This window comes from Parambassis ranga, chromosome 8 (assembly GCF_900634625.1).
Source record: "Parambassis ranga chromosome 8, fParRan2.1, whole genome shotgun sequence".
Taxonomy (NCBI): Eukaryota; Metazoa; Chordata; class Actinopteri; family Ambassidae; genus Parambassis; species Parambassis ranga.
In genome coordinates this window covers 10,334,449-10,350,968 of record NC_041029.1, presented here as the reverse complement: position 1 = coordinate 10,350,968, position 16,520 = coordinate 10,334,449, and the positions used below count along the sequence as shown (strand labels likewise).

The 16,520-nt window shown below is 45.1% G+C and overlaps 2 protein-coding genes across 11 annotated transcripts in view; one reads left to right on the top strand and one right to left on the bottom strand.

The window, feature by feature from the left end:
- The window catches only part of arhgap23a (Rho GTPase activating protein 23a), a 51,499-nt gene extending 39,176 nt beyond the window's left edge, over positions 1 to 12,323 (top strand). For 6 of the 10 annotated variants that reach the window (XM_028412681.1, XM_028412677.1, XM_028412678.1 and 3 more), the window contains 17 exons: positions 2,629 to 2,784; positions 3,540 to 3,648; positions 3,750 to 3,789; positions 4,855 to 4,992; positions 5,078 to 5,386; positions 5,463 to 5,524; positions 5,674 to 5,792; positions 6,054 to 6,172; positions 6,253 to 6,405; positions 6,491 to 6,569; positions 6,668 to 6,741; positions 6,821 to 6,910; positions 6,993 to 7,118; positions 7,204 to 7,245; positions 7,429 to 7,522; positions 9,135 to 9,166; positions 9,248 to 10,699. In XM_028412681.1, the coding sequence (XP_028268482.1) occupies positions 2,629 to 2,784; positions 3,540 to 3,648; positions 3,750 to 3,789; positions 4,855 to 4,992; positions 5,078 to 5,386; positions 5,463 to 5,524; positions 5,674 to 5,792; positions 6,054 to 6,172; positions 6,253 to 6,405; positions 6,491 to 6,569; positions 6,668 to 6,741; positions 6,821 to 6,910; positions 6,993 to 7,118; positions 7,204 to 7,245; positions 7,429 to 7,522; positions 9,135 to 9,166; positions 9,248 to 10,699 (3,194 nt within the window). Of the gene's footprint in view, positions 1 to 2,628; positions 2,785 to 3,539; positions 3,649 to 3,749; positions 3,790 to 4,854; positions 4,993 to 5,077; positions 5,387 to 5,462; positions 5,525 to 5,673; positions 5,793 to 6,053; positions 6,173 to 6,252; positions 6,406 to 6,490; positions 6,570 to 6,667; positions 6,742 to 6,820; positions 6,911 to 6,992; positions 7,119 to 7,203; positions 7,246 to 7,428; positions 7,523 to 9,134; positions 9,167 to 9,247 lie in introns of all 10 variants that reach the window. The other 4 variants (XM_028412673.1, XM_028412675.1, XM_028412680.1 and 1 more) reach the window with 4 other exon arrangements.
- A 1,303-nt stretch (positions 12,324 to 13,626) lies between these two features.
- Positions 13,627 to 15,568, bottom strand: hexim1 (HEXIM P-TEFb complex subunit 1). The gene has a single exon (XM_028412729.1). The coding sequence runs from the start codon at positions 15,251 to 15,253 to the stop codon at positions 14,192 to 14,194; it is 1,062 nt and encodes a 353-aa protein (XP_028268530.1). The 5' UTR covers positions 15,254 to 15,568; the 3' UTR covers positions 13,627 to 14,191.
- Positions 15,569 to 16,520: the final 952 nt, after the last annotated feature.

Genomic DNA, 16,520 nt, shown 5'->3' with positions numbered 1-16,520 from the left:
CAAGTTAAACCACAGGCAAATGAAGTTAGTGGCAAGGCGAGCGTGCCTCCATCGCCCTGTCACAGCCTGAGGAAGACAGCCGCCAATTACACTAATGCTGATTCAAATCAGCTGACTGGGAGAGGATTCCACCTATCTCGGTATGATCTTGGACATTTTGAGCCAAGTCAAGAAGAAATCCAGTCGATCAGAAAAAGCAAGAGGAGGCATCTCTGCGTCTCTCGGCCATGTCTGTCAGAGCGCATTCTTGTCTAGTACCTTCACCTGAATCAAACGAAACCGAGCAGTCAGAGCTGCATGTCGGGACATGTTTAATGGCCATAAACTGAAAGTAGGATAGTTTCTCTCTATAAGACAAGATGTAGTTTTTCTCTCTTTTTTTCTCTTTATCTCTGACACAGAAGCTGATATGATCAGAGTCTGTTGGGAACATTTCATAGGCTGTTGTTTTTCAAAGCACTGATGTCTGTGAGATAATGAGCACAAAAGCAGGCAGTGACTAAAGACAAATCTGTGTTTCTGACGGCTTGTGTTGGTATATCAAAACTTTCCAAACTTCATATTACTCTGTTTGTGTAGCTCATTCAAAGTGAATATGCAAACGACGTTAGCAGCCACTGCACTGTGCCCTGCAGCCTGCGCCCACTTCAGCATGAGTCTGAGCTGTGAATTACCATGAGGTTTGTGTCGAGGTCCTTGAGGGGAACAGTAGGGGCCCATACATTCAGCTCCAGGCTTCAATGCTGCTATTGTGCTTCTCTGGTAGATGAAGGGGTTTTGTGTGTCTGTGCGGGGGTTCAAGTCTATGACTGTCTTTACAGGCATTGCATTGGACACGACAGACCAGAAACCAGACTTTCCACACAGGCCTCTGTCCTGCTTGCCAGTGGCTGATTTTGCCCTCAAGTTGTCTTGCAGGCAACACAAGTTTCTTGCTCTTTTAACTAGTTTTCTTGACATTCCTGGTCTTCTTTTTGTTTTTGTTTGTATTTTTGGCATTGACCGAAATGTAACTGAGCATAAAATACTGCCAAAGCTCTTTGCTCAAATTCAGTCTTACAGTTAATCCTTTAATTACTCCCTCATTCTTTCCTGCTTCTGTCTCTGACCATCACCATCTTGGCAGCGGCAGACTTACAGCCTCATACTAAAATATGATTTTTTATGTTTTATGATTTTTAAGTAATTTTTGAACAGTCCAATAAGTTTTAGTGGATTTTAAAAGGAATTCATTTCAGAATAGCTTTTAATCCTCCTGTTTAATTTTCATCTTGAGTTCCTCAGATATGCTGTCCTGTGGAGCAGTGTATGAGAGCTGCAGTGTGTTGCTCCCCTCTGCTGGTCTATCTCTGTCTCGTGGCTCTGAGCTCACTCTCTGGCTGCCTGTTAATGACGGCCTTTGTTAAACCCACAGCCCGGCTATTTCTAGGCTGGCTGTAAACAGGCAGATTCCTCATCCCAGATTGGGAATGTTTTCTGCCTTATGTCGGGCTCCAGCATGCACAGGAGAACAGAATAGAAAAGTGAGGGTGGGAGATGTAAAAGCAAAATTAGGTTCTGGTGTGACAGACAGATGAGATGAGATTAAAATGGAAATGGAAAAATCATCAAAATGAAGAAATATAAGCACGAATTCTCTAAAAGGACTGTGTGGTGGTCTGTGGGGGTGGCACAGCGAGCCTGTCTGAGGCCGTGCTGCCCTCTGCTGTTCCCACAGAGAGCCGACATGGAGCAGTTCAGTCCTGACAGTTTAAAATGTCAGCAGCAAATCCAGTTTCTCCTCTTATTATGCAAATTACAGGCTAGTCTCTAACACTTTCAGTCAGTCAGGAAGTGCTCTGTTTGTGTATGCATGTGTGTGTCACAGTTTCAGATCCCTTTGTGTCATCTGAAAGTGTTAATGACTTTTGAACTTTGTGACAAATAAAACTTAACCTTATCATCTATAGTTTAAACAGTGAAGCGCCATTCACAACATCCAAATGCCCCTACTATTGCTGTTCATTTATAAACTGTTTCTGTGTTGTTGGACTGTAACATTTTCTCTTGCATGCTTCAGATTATACATACTTGATCTTTCATATAGAACTGAAACCTTAGGCCAGTTAATCTCTGACAGGAACTCCCCCTGTACTAACCATTAGTAGCTCTTCCTATGGCAACAGAAGACACAGGTACTGTATTCTCTGCAAGATATTTGCTTTTTTTACAATGTAGCTCTGGGACTTTTCTCACATTAGTTAGGATGTACTCATTTTCCTGAGAAATGACCACAATTCTTACCCTCTTCTGTGGGTTTCTACGTGGATCTTTGTGCTGTGTGTTTCTGTTTACTTCCCCCTGGAATGTTTTATGTTCAGACATAATTGTTGTACATGTTGCAGTAGAAAGAAGGGATAAGGTGAAAGAAATATAAGCTGTGAAATGCATTCTCTTATGGTAACCGTGCGGTTCCTCATCGTTCCTTGCCTTTAAATCCTCTCCTTACCTTTTCCTGATCTAACCCATGCGTTTTTCCTTTCCTTTTTCCCTCCTGAACTTTTTTTTTTCTCTAACACCTAAACATATCCCCTCCTCCTCCTCCTACTTCTTTTCCACCTCTTTCCTCTGACCTCCACCCTCCAACAGACGAGCCGACCAGCCCTGGCGCCGATTTGCGCGCCCGTCACGTGCCGGCGTCCTCCGTTGTGTCCAGCGGCATGAGTTCAGCGCCCGCCATGGTCACCAGCCCCGCCTCCCCCACCTTCACCTTCCCCCTCACTAGGCTCTTCTCACACGACTGCAGTGAGTGCCCCCCTCCTCCCCCCCTGATTTTTCCCGTCCCTTCCTCGCCACTGCATGCAGCTGAAAGTTAGATCCATCTCCTTTCGTTTGAGATGGATGTATGAAGCATGTGATTTACAAAAAACAGCCTGGTTGTTTGTTTTTAGGGTCTCAGAGGCTCTTTATGTAGGATATCTCTATCCTAATAAGCATTTTTGAGTACAAGTGTTTTTTTTTACACCTCTGACACCTGAAAACACAACTTTTAGGCCAAAAAATAGACAAGAATGAATTGAAAATATGATTTGTTTTGCATGTTCTATATGTACTATAAATTGCATGCACTTATCTTGGTTGGTCTTGGTTATGTTTGTATGCATGAAGCCCCAAAATCTGTGTAATCTATGGTTAATTCCATTCTTGGATTAAACTGACCAAAGTTGTGTGATACTTTAAACAAAAATAATATATGTGAGTCTTGATTGATCTGCATGCTAGTGGTGAGCGAGCCGTCCAGAGATAACTTAACCCACCGCGCTAGCTCATGCCCACAGCGTCCACCTCCACCAACGTCACCCATTCCACTCGCCTCTACAAACCCTGACCTCCTCCGCCACCTCCCGCCTCCTTCCTCACTGTCCCCGTCTCCTAATCCAACACCGTCCACTCTGGTGATTGGCATTACATCAACATTCTTTCTCTCTTTCTTTCTCTTTTCTTCATCTCTCTCTCTCTCTGTCTCTCTTTCTCCGTTCATCCATCCTTTCACCGAGCAGGCAGTATTAAATCCAGTCGCCGTTCCTCCTATCTTCTAGCCATCACCACCGAGCGCTCCAAGTCGTGTGATGAAGGACTCAACACATTCAGAGAAGAAGGGCGAATCTTGTGAGTGCTTTGAAGCACCTTTGAAGCAGCATCTGAAACACCTGTCTGTTTATGGATGAAAGACACATTTTGATATGTTGTGGTGTTGTTGTTTTGTACAGGAGGATACCAAAAAGAGTGAAGAGTTTCTTTACAGATGGGGTGAGTTCTTTGCCGTTTGTTACTTTTAGTCTAGTTTTAGCTATCATGAAGCTAAAAAGACAAAACATTTCAAAATTTGCATTAACTTACAGATGGTAAACTTGTATTTATTCCACCTATTAAATGATAAAAACAAATTATTTTTAGGAAATTTGACACAAAAAAATGTAATAGGATCCATATAAATAGTACTTTTTAGGCACCACAAGGTACTTGGTCACATTAGTTTTAAGTAAAGCTACTGCAGGAATCAAGTGAGCAAGCATGCATTTTATTTGTGTATGTAAATCATACACATCCAGCTAGTAAAACTTTAATAGACATGTTAAAAAGAAGTGTTCAACATGTTTTTTGGTGTTCATCCAAACACTTTTCTCTGTTGAAAAGTGTGACTTCACCCTGAGGCCTAATCCATAAACCTCACAGACTGCGTGCACAGTGTGCACAGCTGCCGTACGTGAGGGCACAAAATGATATAAAAAGGAAGATTAGGACACGCTGTTGCGCTGTCAGTGTTTCAAAACAATTACGTTTTTGAACACAGAAAAGGCAAATAATGCCCTGAAAATGGCCAAATCAGAGTTCTTGGTCTGACAAGGTTTCATCACCTGCTTTTGAGCAACACACCTCAAAGTCCACAAGTGTGTTAGTGTGGAGTTCTGGCAAGAAACACACAAAAAGCAACTTCCCACATCCTCCCAAGTGGTGCCCCTGCTCTCATTAGTGAGGTGGGGAAAACTGTTACATTCATCTATCTGAAAGCTTTAACAGGCCTCAAATGCCTCCTTTTGTTGAAAAAGTGTGTAAAAGGTCTAATGGTTACAAAATGCTGTAATGAAGCAAGAGGAGAAATCTCAAAAAACATGACATAAATGTTCCACTGGAAAGACTGGAAACCCCCTTCGGTACAAGTGAGGAAAGTGCTTAACCAAACTCTCAGAGAAAGTTGTCATGAAATGAAACATTATGGGTAAAAATGGAGATTGTTGCATAGAGAAGGATTTTCTAATTCACACTTGGTTTTAATCCACATATCAATACCTGATCTGACTGTCTGTGTTTCAGTCTCTGGACAACCTTGGGACGGCGGATGAGGTTCGTTCCAAACGCCACTCCACCTCAGAGCTGGGAAACATCACATACAGCGATGTACGGCGAGAAGGATGGCTGCACTTCAAACAAATCCTCACAGAGAAGGGCAAGGTAAAAAGAAGTTTAATCCGAACGTAATCGAGGTGCAACAACATTTGCATGACTCACTCAGTCGCATGTCATCTCTCGTTCACAGAAGGTGGGCAGCGGCATGCGGCCGTGGAAGCGGGTCTTCTCCGTTCTCCGCTCCCATTCGTTGTTCCTTTACAAGGATAAGAGGGAGGCGGTGCTCCGCGGGGCCACTATCGGAGGTTCAGCTGAGGACGAGCAGCCAATCAGCATCCGGGGCTGCCTGGTGGACATTGCGTACAGCGAGACCAAAAGGAAGCACGCACTGCGGCTGACCACACAGGACTTCTGTGAGTACCTGCTGCAGGCGGAGGACCGGGAGGACATGCTGGACTGGATAAAGGTCATCAGGGAGAACAGCAAGACGGACAACGAGGTAAGGGGACGCCTTTACCTGCCAGATGCTCTGTCTGTGGACAAAAACACATTGTATATGTGTTTGTGTGTTGCAGGAGCTTGGCTTTTCCAGACAGGCTCTTATCAATAAGAAGCTGAATGATTACAGAAAACAAAGGTGAGTCAGCTGATAAAAGATACTCTTCTGATCTGGGTTTGAACCCACTGACCCCCCTGACTGGCAACTTAAAAGACTGATAGTGAAGGATCTGTCTGTCAGTGGAAAAAATGTACACTTAACACTCGTGTCTCTGTCTCCCCCTACAGTCCAACAGCCAGCAAGCCAGACTCGTCTCCCAGGATGCATCGCATGAAGCCTCCCTTCCTACTTAATAACAGAGGGGACCCTGCTGGAGCACCACGCTCCCCGAAACCAGAAGGCAAAGGTCAGTGTCAGGAAAACAAAGATCAACCTAGCTGACACTAAGACTGCCACAGAACACATCATGTGGTGAACTAGAAACATCTTCACTGTGAACAGCAACTATGAGTAATGCGGTTTTATATTTAGAAAAGCCTGTGACTGCGATATTTAAAGAAGGATGTCTTGTAGTTTCAGAGAGCTCATCTTTTTTACATTTAATTATTCTGGAGGTGCTGTATGATCAGTCCTTTCTAAAAAAAATTCTGGTCAATCTTGTCTCCAGATGAGAGCAGTCCTCCAAAGTCTCCATGGGGAATTAACATCATGAAGAAGACAAAGAAAGCTGGTCCCAAAGCGTTTGGTGTGAGGCTGGAGGAATGTCAGCCTGGTGTAAATAACAAGGTCAGAATGGATAATGTCAGTCTCTGTCTGCATCTTGTATCATCTTTCTGTTGTTACAATTTGGCCATTTTCCCTTTCAGTTCATCCCATTGATCGTAGAGATCTGCTGTGGTCTGGTAGAGGAGATGGGCCTGGAATACACCGGAATCTACAGAGTACCAGGGAACAACGCCATGGTGTCGCTGCTTCAGGACCAGCTCAACAAAGGAGTCGAAATCAACCCAGCGGAGGAGGTGAGGAAATACTCTGACACTTCAGACCAAATGATCCAGACTGAAAACCTTCTTCACTGAAGCTTTTGTTCCTTGTTGTCAACAGAAATGGCAGGACCTCAATGTCGTTAGTAGTTTACTCAAATCCTTCTTCAGAAAACTCCCAGAGCCGCTCTTCACCAACGGTTAGTTGCAAACATGTTCCGACAAGCTGTCGCACTATCAAATCACTCCATCTTACCTCACCTCACCTCACATTTTAATGTTTCTAATGCCCTCACAGACAAGTACAATGACTTCATTGATGCCAATCGGATGGAAAGTGCATCAGACAGACTGAAGACCATGAAGAAACTGGTGTGTGTTTGCATTGCTGCTTTGTGTATGCAGGTTAAACAGGTTTGTCAGTAGTGTTATTGCTCTCTGCCTCTCATAGATCCGAGACCTTCCAGATCATTATTACCACACTCTGAAGTTCCTGGTTACTCACCTGAAGACTGTAGCTGACCACTCAGACAAAAACAAGGTGTGTGAAGCGCAGTGAAGTGTATATCATAGTGAAGTCCTCGGTGTTCCAATGCCATTGATCTTCTGCCTGGTGTGTTCAGATGGAGCCTCGTAACCTTGCTCTGGTGTTTGGGCCCACGCTGGTTCGGACGTCCGAGGACAACATGAAAGACATGGTCACACACATGCCCGACCGCTACAAGATAGTAGAAACACTCATCCAACATGTGAGAGATACATCCATACAGCACTCATATGCATGTATTAAAGTCCTGTTCATGCTGAATGTTTCTTTCTGTGTCACTCCTGTAGTGCATCTGGTTTTTCACAGAAGAGCTCGACAAAGATGAGAAGGTATGTTTCCATATATCGGTGCGAGCAGACTGACAGTAAAGACGATGTCTCATTAGTAAACAGCAGTTATTATGTAATTAATGAGCGCTGCACCTCTGCATCTCAATGTTTTCAGGACGAATATACACGAAATGTCATTTTGATGCATTACAAATACTGTCTGCTTTGTGTCTGTCTCTCCAGACGCCGGTGGACACGGAGGACGTGCAGCCGGCCCCAAACATTGACCACCTGCTGTCCAACATCGGCAGGACCGCTCTGCTCGGGGAGGCCTCAGGTGAGCACACTGCTTACGACCTTTTGTTGCCTAAAGCGACCATTAGCATTTAATCAGGTATTCAAAATGAATGCTGCTTTTCGTTTAAGGAAATGGAAAGGAAAAGAGGTTTTTTTGTAATTGGCACTGAAGACAAAACTATATAATGCAGAACCTCCTTTTGCTAAAATTCCCTACTTTCCAGCAGAACTGGAAGGCAGCACGAGAACTGAAGTCTTACATTAGAATTTGCAGTGTTTCTGTTTGATAGCGTGCCTGTACTTCTCTCCTTTCTGCTGACCTCTTTTTTTCCCCTCCACGTTGCTCATCTTTCACTTTCTCTGTACGTTTCTGCATTTCCTTCTCTTAGCTGAGCCTGTGGAGCAGCCACTGCGGTAGGATGGGAACTCCCCTGGCAATATATGTGTGTATGTATGTGTGTGTGTGTGTGTGTGTGTGTGTGTGTGCGCAGAGTCAGTGCATTATGTCATAAAAGCGTAATAATGGGTGTGTGTGAGCGAGCATGTCAGTGGTGGTGATGGTTTGTGTCTCCATGGTCTCCATTACCCTCCTTGAAAGTGTCCCTCTCAGTGTCAGACTGAGGTCTCTGTAAAAAAACATGTCACTTCAGTGTTGGCCCCGGTCTGACTAATGAATTAATGGATGGCTGGATGCTGCCTGCCTGTTAAAGCTGCTGTATCTGACACTGGAGTGTAAACTGTGGTCTGCCACTGAGAGACAACAAGTGCTGTTGTCTGTCAAGCACTGCGCTCCACCCATCCAATGGGCAGTGTCAGTCAGCACAACAAGGTCACGAGGCTCCTAATCACACTTGTGGCTCTAAAGGGACCCTAGGTGGTGCCATTTCTGATGTGTCAATTGGCTTAAATGCTAATTTCCTTTCAATTATATTGTGCTGTGGCCAGCCACCATTTCAAAGCTGGCCACAAAATGATCTAATCCTCTTATGATAAGAAATGGCTCCACCTAGCCTCCACCTCACCAAATCCCCTGTCCATCCTGAGGTTTGGACGTAGTTTTATTTAAAAGACAAAACCAGCTGTATTGTTGTGTATGTGTTTTGTGCTTCTTTTCACACTCTCAATGATTTCTGCTTCTTTCACTGACTGATGTCATCTGTGTTTTTGGTGATGTCATCGACGTGTGCTGTGGTTTCCTAATGCTCCTCCAACACCAAACCCTACTTCCCCAATCATTACGTCCTCATACTTCAGTGTGTAAATCAGTGTCCTTGTCCTTGGCAGGGTGGGGAGTGGGGTGTCATACTTGAAGACACAGAGGTAGTTTCGGTTCTTAAAAATTCATCAGAAGGATTTTTCTGAAGTCGGAAAAACTACAGCTGCACTGCTCGCTACAAACCGAAACCAAAGAGCATGTTGGGAATGTGGCTGATGTCACAGCAGGTGTTTTCCGCTCTACACTGGAAAAAAACACCTGCTGTTTCCTCAGAAACATCAAGTGTGAGTGTGTGTAGAGAGCAGTGCAGAGGCAGTTTCTTGTCTGTGGATTTTTCCTTTACAACAGCCTCTGTGTCCTCCACCATGACTGTTCTGGCCTTTTGTTTACATCCTCTGTACTGACCCAGTCATGTCTCTATTTCCTTTTTCCCCAGACTCAACCAACAGTGACTCAGCTAAATCAAAGGTAACGTCTCCTTACGCAGTTACCCTAAATTCATACCTCTGTAGAAATATGGAGAAAATAGTGACATCTTTCCTTTTTTAGGGGTCGTGGGGGTCAAAGAAGGACCTCACAGCCAAGGACTTCCTGACTCTGTCCATCATGTCCGCTGTCACAGGCCGCAAACGCAGGAAACGCCACAACGCCCGCCGCGTGGGCAGCAGCACCGACGACGACTCAGAACACGAGCCAAGCAAAGCTGGACACCTAGGGGCAGAGGAGGAAGAGGAGGCAGAGTCGCCTGTGGGAGACACTGCTCCTCGAGCAGAGGGAGAGGAGGATGATGACGAAGAGGAAGAAGAAGAGGAAGAGGAGGATGATGATGAGGAAGTTGCAGAAGGCGGAGCGAAAGAAGAGGTAGAAGAACAGGTGGTGGCGGTTGTTCCCAGCCGGCCGTGCTGCAAGGAGGAAGAGGGGGCAGGAGAAAGGCAGGCACCCACGTTGTTACACGAGGAAGAGGAGGTGCAGGTGGAGGTGAAGGGGCCAAGGTGGCGAGCTCCAGAGGACGCTCGCTCTATTGTCTCTGGTTACTCCACCCTCTCCACATTAGGACGGAGCCTGGGGTCAGAGGGGAGGGGGGACGATGCCGACGATGAGCACAGCGAGCTGGTGAGTGAGACAGACAATGAGAGCGGCTTTGCTTCACGCTCCCTCACCCAGGAGAGACCCGATAAACACCCAACACCACCTGTGAACACACAACCGCCAGCAGCACCTCGCAGCTTCCTCTACACACACTACAAACCCCCAGTTCTCTCACCCACAAACCTTCTTGCCCCACCCACTCCCCTCACACACACGCCGGACTCTGCAGAGAGGAGTGAAGGAGGGGCGCGCTCCACCACACCCTCGTCCTCCTCCTTCTCCTCTTCCTCCACCACTCACAAACTGCACTCACGGCCTTCCTTTAACTCCCACAAGCTAATCCAGTGTGACACTCTGGCCAGGAAGAAGCTAAAATCAGAGAAGACCAAAGCTCGCTCCCTGGACCTGTTTGAGCTGTCTGGGGCTGCAGCTCAGAGCGAAGGGACGGGTTCTGGTTCAGAGGGTGCTCCCAGAGTAAGGGGGGACACCTCCAGGACCAACACTTCCTCGGGCAGCAGCCAGGACAGCCTGCACCCGGCCCGGACCAAGTCTGCTGTGCTGCCCTGCGAGGCCACCTCCTTCACCCCAACCGGCCTGGGCGGCAAATCTCTAGCTGAGCAGGTTCGTGCTCGGCTGCTGGGCTCAGCCGACGACCTACGCAGCGTGGGACTAAGGAAACCGCTTTCACCCGAGACTCGCAGGAAGAGACGGGCCTGGCGCAGACACACTGTGGTGGCCTCCCCGACTGAGACGTCCGACAAGAGACCCCCATTGACTGTTAACGAGTTGCCATTGTCTCCTATCAATCAAAACCAGATCAAAACACAAGGGCTGCCTCGGGATGCAGACGCGCTCGACCAGGGACCATCTATACGCCAGGCGCCCACTTCTAGATTCCACCAGTACCTGTGAGCTCCACCAGCTGACGCCACCCACTACACCAAGGAACGAGGCTGCTGATCCTGAGGGGGAGCCGCTTGACTCCCTTGCAGGTCAGTAAAAACAGGGCTCTGGTCAGGTGCTTCACGGTGGTTAGGTCAAAAACAAACAAAACAGCTCACCCTTCTTTTTTTTAAATAAGCTCCATTTGCATGGCAAGGGGCATTCCAGTGTTGCCAAAGCTTTTGTTTTCTTTTTCCTATTTGTGTGCTTTTCTAGAAATGATACAGAGACACAAACCGACCTCGATTACGACCAAGAATTTCTCATTTGAGTAATAAGCGAACATCCTTCCTGTCTTCTCTTCCTTCCTGTAGCTCACAGATTACTTAAATTAAAGGGTTAATCCCTTCAAGTGTCCAGAGGGGGATGCTGAAGTGCAGCCTCTGCATGGTTCTTGAGAGAATGGTGCTTCTTGTTAAACCTACTTCAGTGAGCCGGAAAAGACAGACTTAAATTTACAATAAAAATCAAATAAAACCCATTTAAAGAGGGAAAATATTTCACACCAGTCTTCCTGACCTCTTCCTCCTCTGACCACACACACTGTTACACTCTGAACACGTGAAACACAGTCGTCTCTCTCTCTCTCTCTCTCTCCGCTTGTTAATAAATGTTAATGTGTGTTTGCGCAACAATATTCGTGGTCATGTCTGAGCGTGCTGGTGTTTGTGTTGAACAATTTTGTAACATTTGTACAAAGCCTTGTTAAGTTAACCTTGTAAATATAAATATTATGTTATTTGTTTTTACTTTTTTTTTAGTTCCTTTTTTAATGGTTTACAAAAATGTGCATACAAGTGCACAGTCATTTCTTTCAAGATGTTACTTGAAATGTTTCCCTTAATATATTCTTCTTTTTGTTTGTTTGTTTGTTTTATATTCAATATATATAAATATTATATATTATATATATTTTGTATTAAAGTTAAAACTTAAAAATGTTTTATTGTGATTTCACCTCTTGGGCGTACCTGTTCAAAGGAGATAAACACGACTAAACCTGTTCCTTATTTCCTCATAGATGGCCTTTCTCTGATTCACAGCACTGTGCAGAAAACCTTTATCTCATGAGATCCAGTCTTTATTATGTCGTGGCTATAAGTTCAATAAGATTGCATCATCAGCTATCTAATGACTACATGTAGCAAGATGTAAATGTTGGTAATTGTTAGATGATACTGGAGAGTTTGCAGGCAGCTCACTGCACTGTGAAGGCTGACCTCATCCTTTTTGTTTTGTTATTCATGTCTGGGATTACTGAGCATTGCCTCCACAGATCTGCTCATATTTACTGAGCTCAACATAAAGTATGTTCCCTCTTGTAACAGAGACAGAGGGGAAGCCTGAACAGGCTGCTATAATTTGGCATATAACACACATTCACCTCTGTTGTTTGGGATCTTTTGCCCTCTGGAGGTTCTACTTGTCAGCACATTCATTTACCTTGGGGATACGTGGTGAGGAGTTTTCCATAAGGTCAGGTTCTAATAATTCCTCCCTGACTGGGGAAATGGTACACTGGAGGAAATAAAAACACAACATGAATCTATTGTTTCTCTCTCGTCTTTATCGTGGGACCGATCTGCCATCACAACAAAAAAAAAAAACGCCACAGACAGAGACGTTCTGGCTTGTTTGTCACCTGACCAAATAACCCAGTGAAGCGAAACGATAATAATAAATAACTTTTAGTCTCGTCTTACCTCAAGATTTGTTCTACAAGTGCCTGATTCCTGGAATGTGTTTTTGTTCTGCAGTGCCATGTTCGGTTCTTATCTTTCCATTTCCTTCTCTTATTTCTTGGTCTGCTCCCTCCTCTCCCGTGGTTGACGGTTATAACCAAGGCACTGACCCAAAGATGTGTACATTAAAGCGGTCTAACAGAAAGAAAAGCACACTTTAAAGCCAAGGACACATCTATGCACTCTCTTTGCCTTCAGCAGAGGCATTAACAGCTATTACTGTTGCTGCTAAGAGGGAAAAGGCATAGTACTCTCAGCTGCTTTTCCTTTAAAAAAAACTAAGGTCATCTCTCTGCCTAGTAATCCACAGTGTGTGAATATGGTACACCTAACAAGCCCTACCCTTAAAACCCGCATTAGGTCATGCCAGACGACATCCAATTTCCTAAAGATGAAACAAACAAACAGCCCACGGCTTCATCAAAAAAAGGAAACCTCGGCAGGTGATGTCTGAAATGTGATTTTTACCTAATGTGTCATTGTTTTAAAATCTTTTTTGTACATACTATCAGAATATGTAACATATTGTATTGTGTACATTTGGAATTGCTTTCGAGTATAACTAATAAGAAAAATGACTGGACTAAAAAAAAAAACAAAAAACAAGTTGTCCGCCTGAAATCATTTCCCCTCATGGCTGTGTGCTTTAAAGCAAGGTTATATGATGTAAATAAACAGAACTATGTTTAAAAAAACTCTGAATGTTTTTCATTTCACACTTTCACACTTTGCACAGGAAAAGGTTTTTTTTGGCAATGCAGGCAACAAAAAAAATATGAGCTGAATGGCGCCCTCTAGAGGCTGCAGCTGAATAAGGTCTCTCCAGGCCCTCTGGCACAGATTGCCCGTGCACATGAAGAAAACTTGATGGTCTTTGCATATGTATTTTATAGATGTGAAAATTAGTTTAACTCCAATACGTTTGCACCAAATCTTTTTTTCACATAAAAACGAGCATCATAATGACCTTAATGGGTTTAACTGAGTCTTCATGAAGCGCATGTCCTCTATATATCCCATCCCCCCCTCCACCCTCTGCGTATTCTTCCTATTTACATGTCATCTGGCCCATTTCAGTATCCGACCAAGACAAGCTTGTGTTATCATTTGTAATCTGACAAAAGCCAGGCACAGTATACCTCAGTGCTGCAGCTTTTATTAACAGTTTCCTCTTTTTTTGAGCAGGCTTTGAGACACATGACAGTTTGTATCAGATTTTTTTTATTTGAACTGTTAACACACAACTGTTAAAATGTTCACTCTGGAGTTTATTCCTGCAAAAACAAGTCTTTTGCAAAGTGGCCAAATTTAGCCTTAATTTCTGTTTTGAATTTCTTTCTTTCTTAAGGGTGGAAATGCCACATAGACAATGTTTGTTTTGTTTTTTTTAAATAAAAAAAGAACAGTTTACGTCAATGAATACCAACAAGGTTGACCAGGGAAACAAACAAAATATCCTGGTTGTTAAATACCCTCTCTTTATAAAAGAATCTTTGATTTGGAAATATTTACATTTCATATTGAAAAAAAAAACAATTGAACAGTTGAACAGGAAACCTTGGAGTCCAAATAGAAAAGAAAACGTCAAGTATTGCATTGTCCAGATGACAAACTGATTACAGAAAACTGATGACTTTTTTATTTTTTAATAAAATGAAATAACTGAAGTAGTCCCATGTTTACCTTATCCAAATGGTTTTCCCTACTTGGCCGGCGTCCTTTAATTGGTAGCGACCTGCCCCCTGTCCTTGCTGAGCTGACTCTGCAGGAGCAGCTCCGTGTTTTGGGCTCTCAGTGTCTCCAGTTCCCTCTCCATCTCTCTGACTCGGACCAGGTAGCTCTCCACGGTCAGACCTCCGGGCTCCACGGCACGCCTCAGCCGGTTGTTCTCCTCCTCCAGCCGGGACATGCACTTCTCCAGCTCCAGGTACTCCTGCACCAGTTCCTGCTTTGTCATATTCTGCAGGCTTTCGACGTGGTACATCTCGTAGGTTTCGGAAAAGTCTCTCTGGAGAAACTCCCCACCTGCGTTCCCGGCCCTCCCGATACCATCGCTGCCTCCGCCGCTGCCGTCATCGTCCTCCTCTTCCTCGTTGTCGAAAAAGTCCTCCTCGCTGCCGGTGTCCTCCAGGCGCCCACCGACCCCTAAAGGCCGCCTGACACCGGTTTCAGTGTTGAGGTCCGGTTCCTCTCGGTCGTGCTCGTCCATTAGGAACTGGGTGGTGTTGTACGGGGCTACAGGCAGCCCTTTGGCAAACATCTCCTCTCGCATCCGAGAAGCCCGAGCGGTCTCCCTCTCCTCCAGGGCTTTCTTTTCATCCCAGGAAAGTTTGTTGTAAGGTTTCCAGTGACGCTTCTTCTTGGAGGTCCTGCGCCTGTGCCTTTTCCTGCCCAGGCGCGCATCTAAGCCAGTGTCGGAGTCGATGTGCAAACCCTCCTGCACCTGGTTCAAAGTCTCCGGCAGCGGTCCTCCTTGGCCGTTCTTTCCCTGTGAGGTGTGATTATTACCGCCTGCTGCGTGGATATCGTGCTCATTTCCGGCATCTAAGGCAGGACACACCTTCCGCTGGTCGCCTTTCATTTGCCATAACTTGCCTGTGTTGATATCCGCACAGTTCTCCGCCCGCTGCTGCTGTTTCTGCTCTCTCTGGCGCCCCCTGTCGCCGTTCTGTGGTGCTCCATGGTTGCTGGCTGGGAGATGCTCCAAAGCGACTCCGCTGCTCCCACCTGATGGGCTGCCTGAAGTTTTCAGGTGATGGGTCTGTTCCGCTGGCTCTGTCATCCTGATGCTCCGCTCTGATGGCTCCGCTTTAACACATGCTAGATTACGCCCATGCTCTCAAGACGGAGCTTCAAAAGTCATTAAAAGGCGATAAACTCAATTTGAACAAATTATACGGATTCCAGACTGAGACGAAATCACTAAAGTAACTTTGATCTCTGACGCTTCAAAACAAAGTAAAAGTACACTTCCGAACAGTAAACACTTGTTACTCCTCCAAGTGTTTGTCAGAGCAACTGTCGCTAACTACCATTAACTGTTTCGATGCTGCCTCGGCAATGGTTCACTCGGAGACCGCGTTCTGCCGTCACAACAGTGTCCAGTGTGCTGCTCAAGAAGAGGGAGCTCGTGTTTATATAGCAGCTCCGCCTCTAGCCATGCGCATGCTACTGTTTGTAACGCCCAGTGGATTGTGGGGCCTGTGGTTTTATAACCGTATGAAACGTTGGCAGAAAACCCCACATGAAACTACATAGTCCACAAGTCTACTATAACAGACGAACATTTGGACCAATCAAATGGTAGAGTCTTGAGCGCGACTAAGCCCACCTTTCTCTTTCCGGATTGGTCAACAGGATAACTTTGCTGTTGCTAAGCTTGAAGTATTTTCTTATTGGCCATTCCAACAATCCATCAAAAGTGCAATCCACACCAGGAAAGCAGTCCCGGCCATTTTTGTGGACGCTTCTATTTGCAATCGAAGGGGTCGTAGAACAAAGTTACGAATTACAAGTTGATGTGGATATGCTTAAATGACACATTGGCGTAGTTGCTGGAAATTAGATAATGTAGTATTTACCACTTCATTGTTTGTTTTTACTTGCTTCTCAAATGGTCCAAGGCGGATTTAAAAAATATAGTTCAATCCACCTATATTTCATGCAAAATGAAGACGTCCACTTTCTGAATGTAGTCCGTTTTCAATGTTCACATAACAAACTCCGTTAAAACGTCCCGTTCTCAAAATCCAAATACTTACCTTGTCTACTACCATAACAACGCGTCATTTTGGAGACATTTAGTTAATTAAATGTTTCCATTTCAATATTGAGTGCTGTGCGGAGTGATACGGCTAGGGGCAGGGGTTGGGGGGAACTCTGGAATCAGCGTAAACAAACGACATTTATTGTGAAGCTGCCGCTACGATCACACTCCCGAGCCCTTCGTTGGTAAAGGGTGGGTCAGGCGATCTCACACTTGCTCAATAATCCTGTTGCCAGTGGACGGAGTGGTGTAGATCAGTTTTAAGTTTTTTCGGCGCAACCTA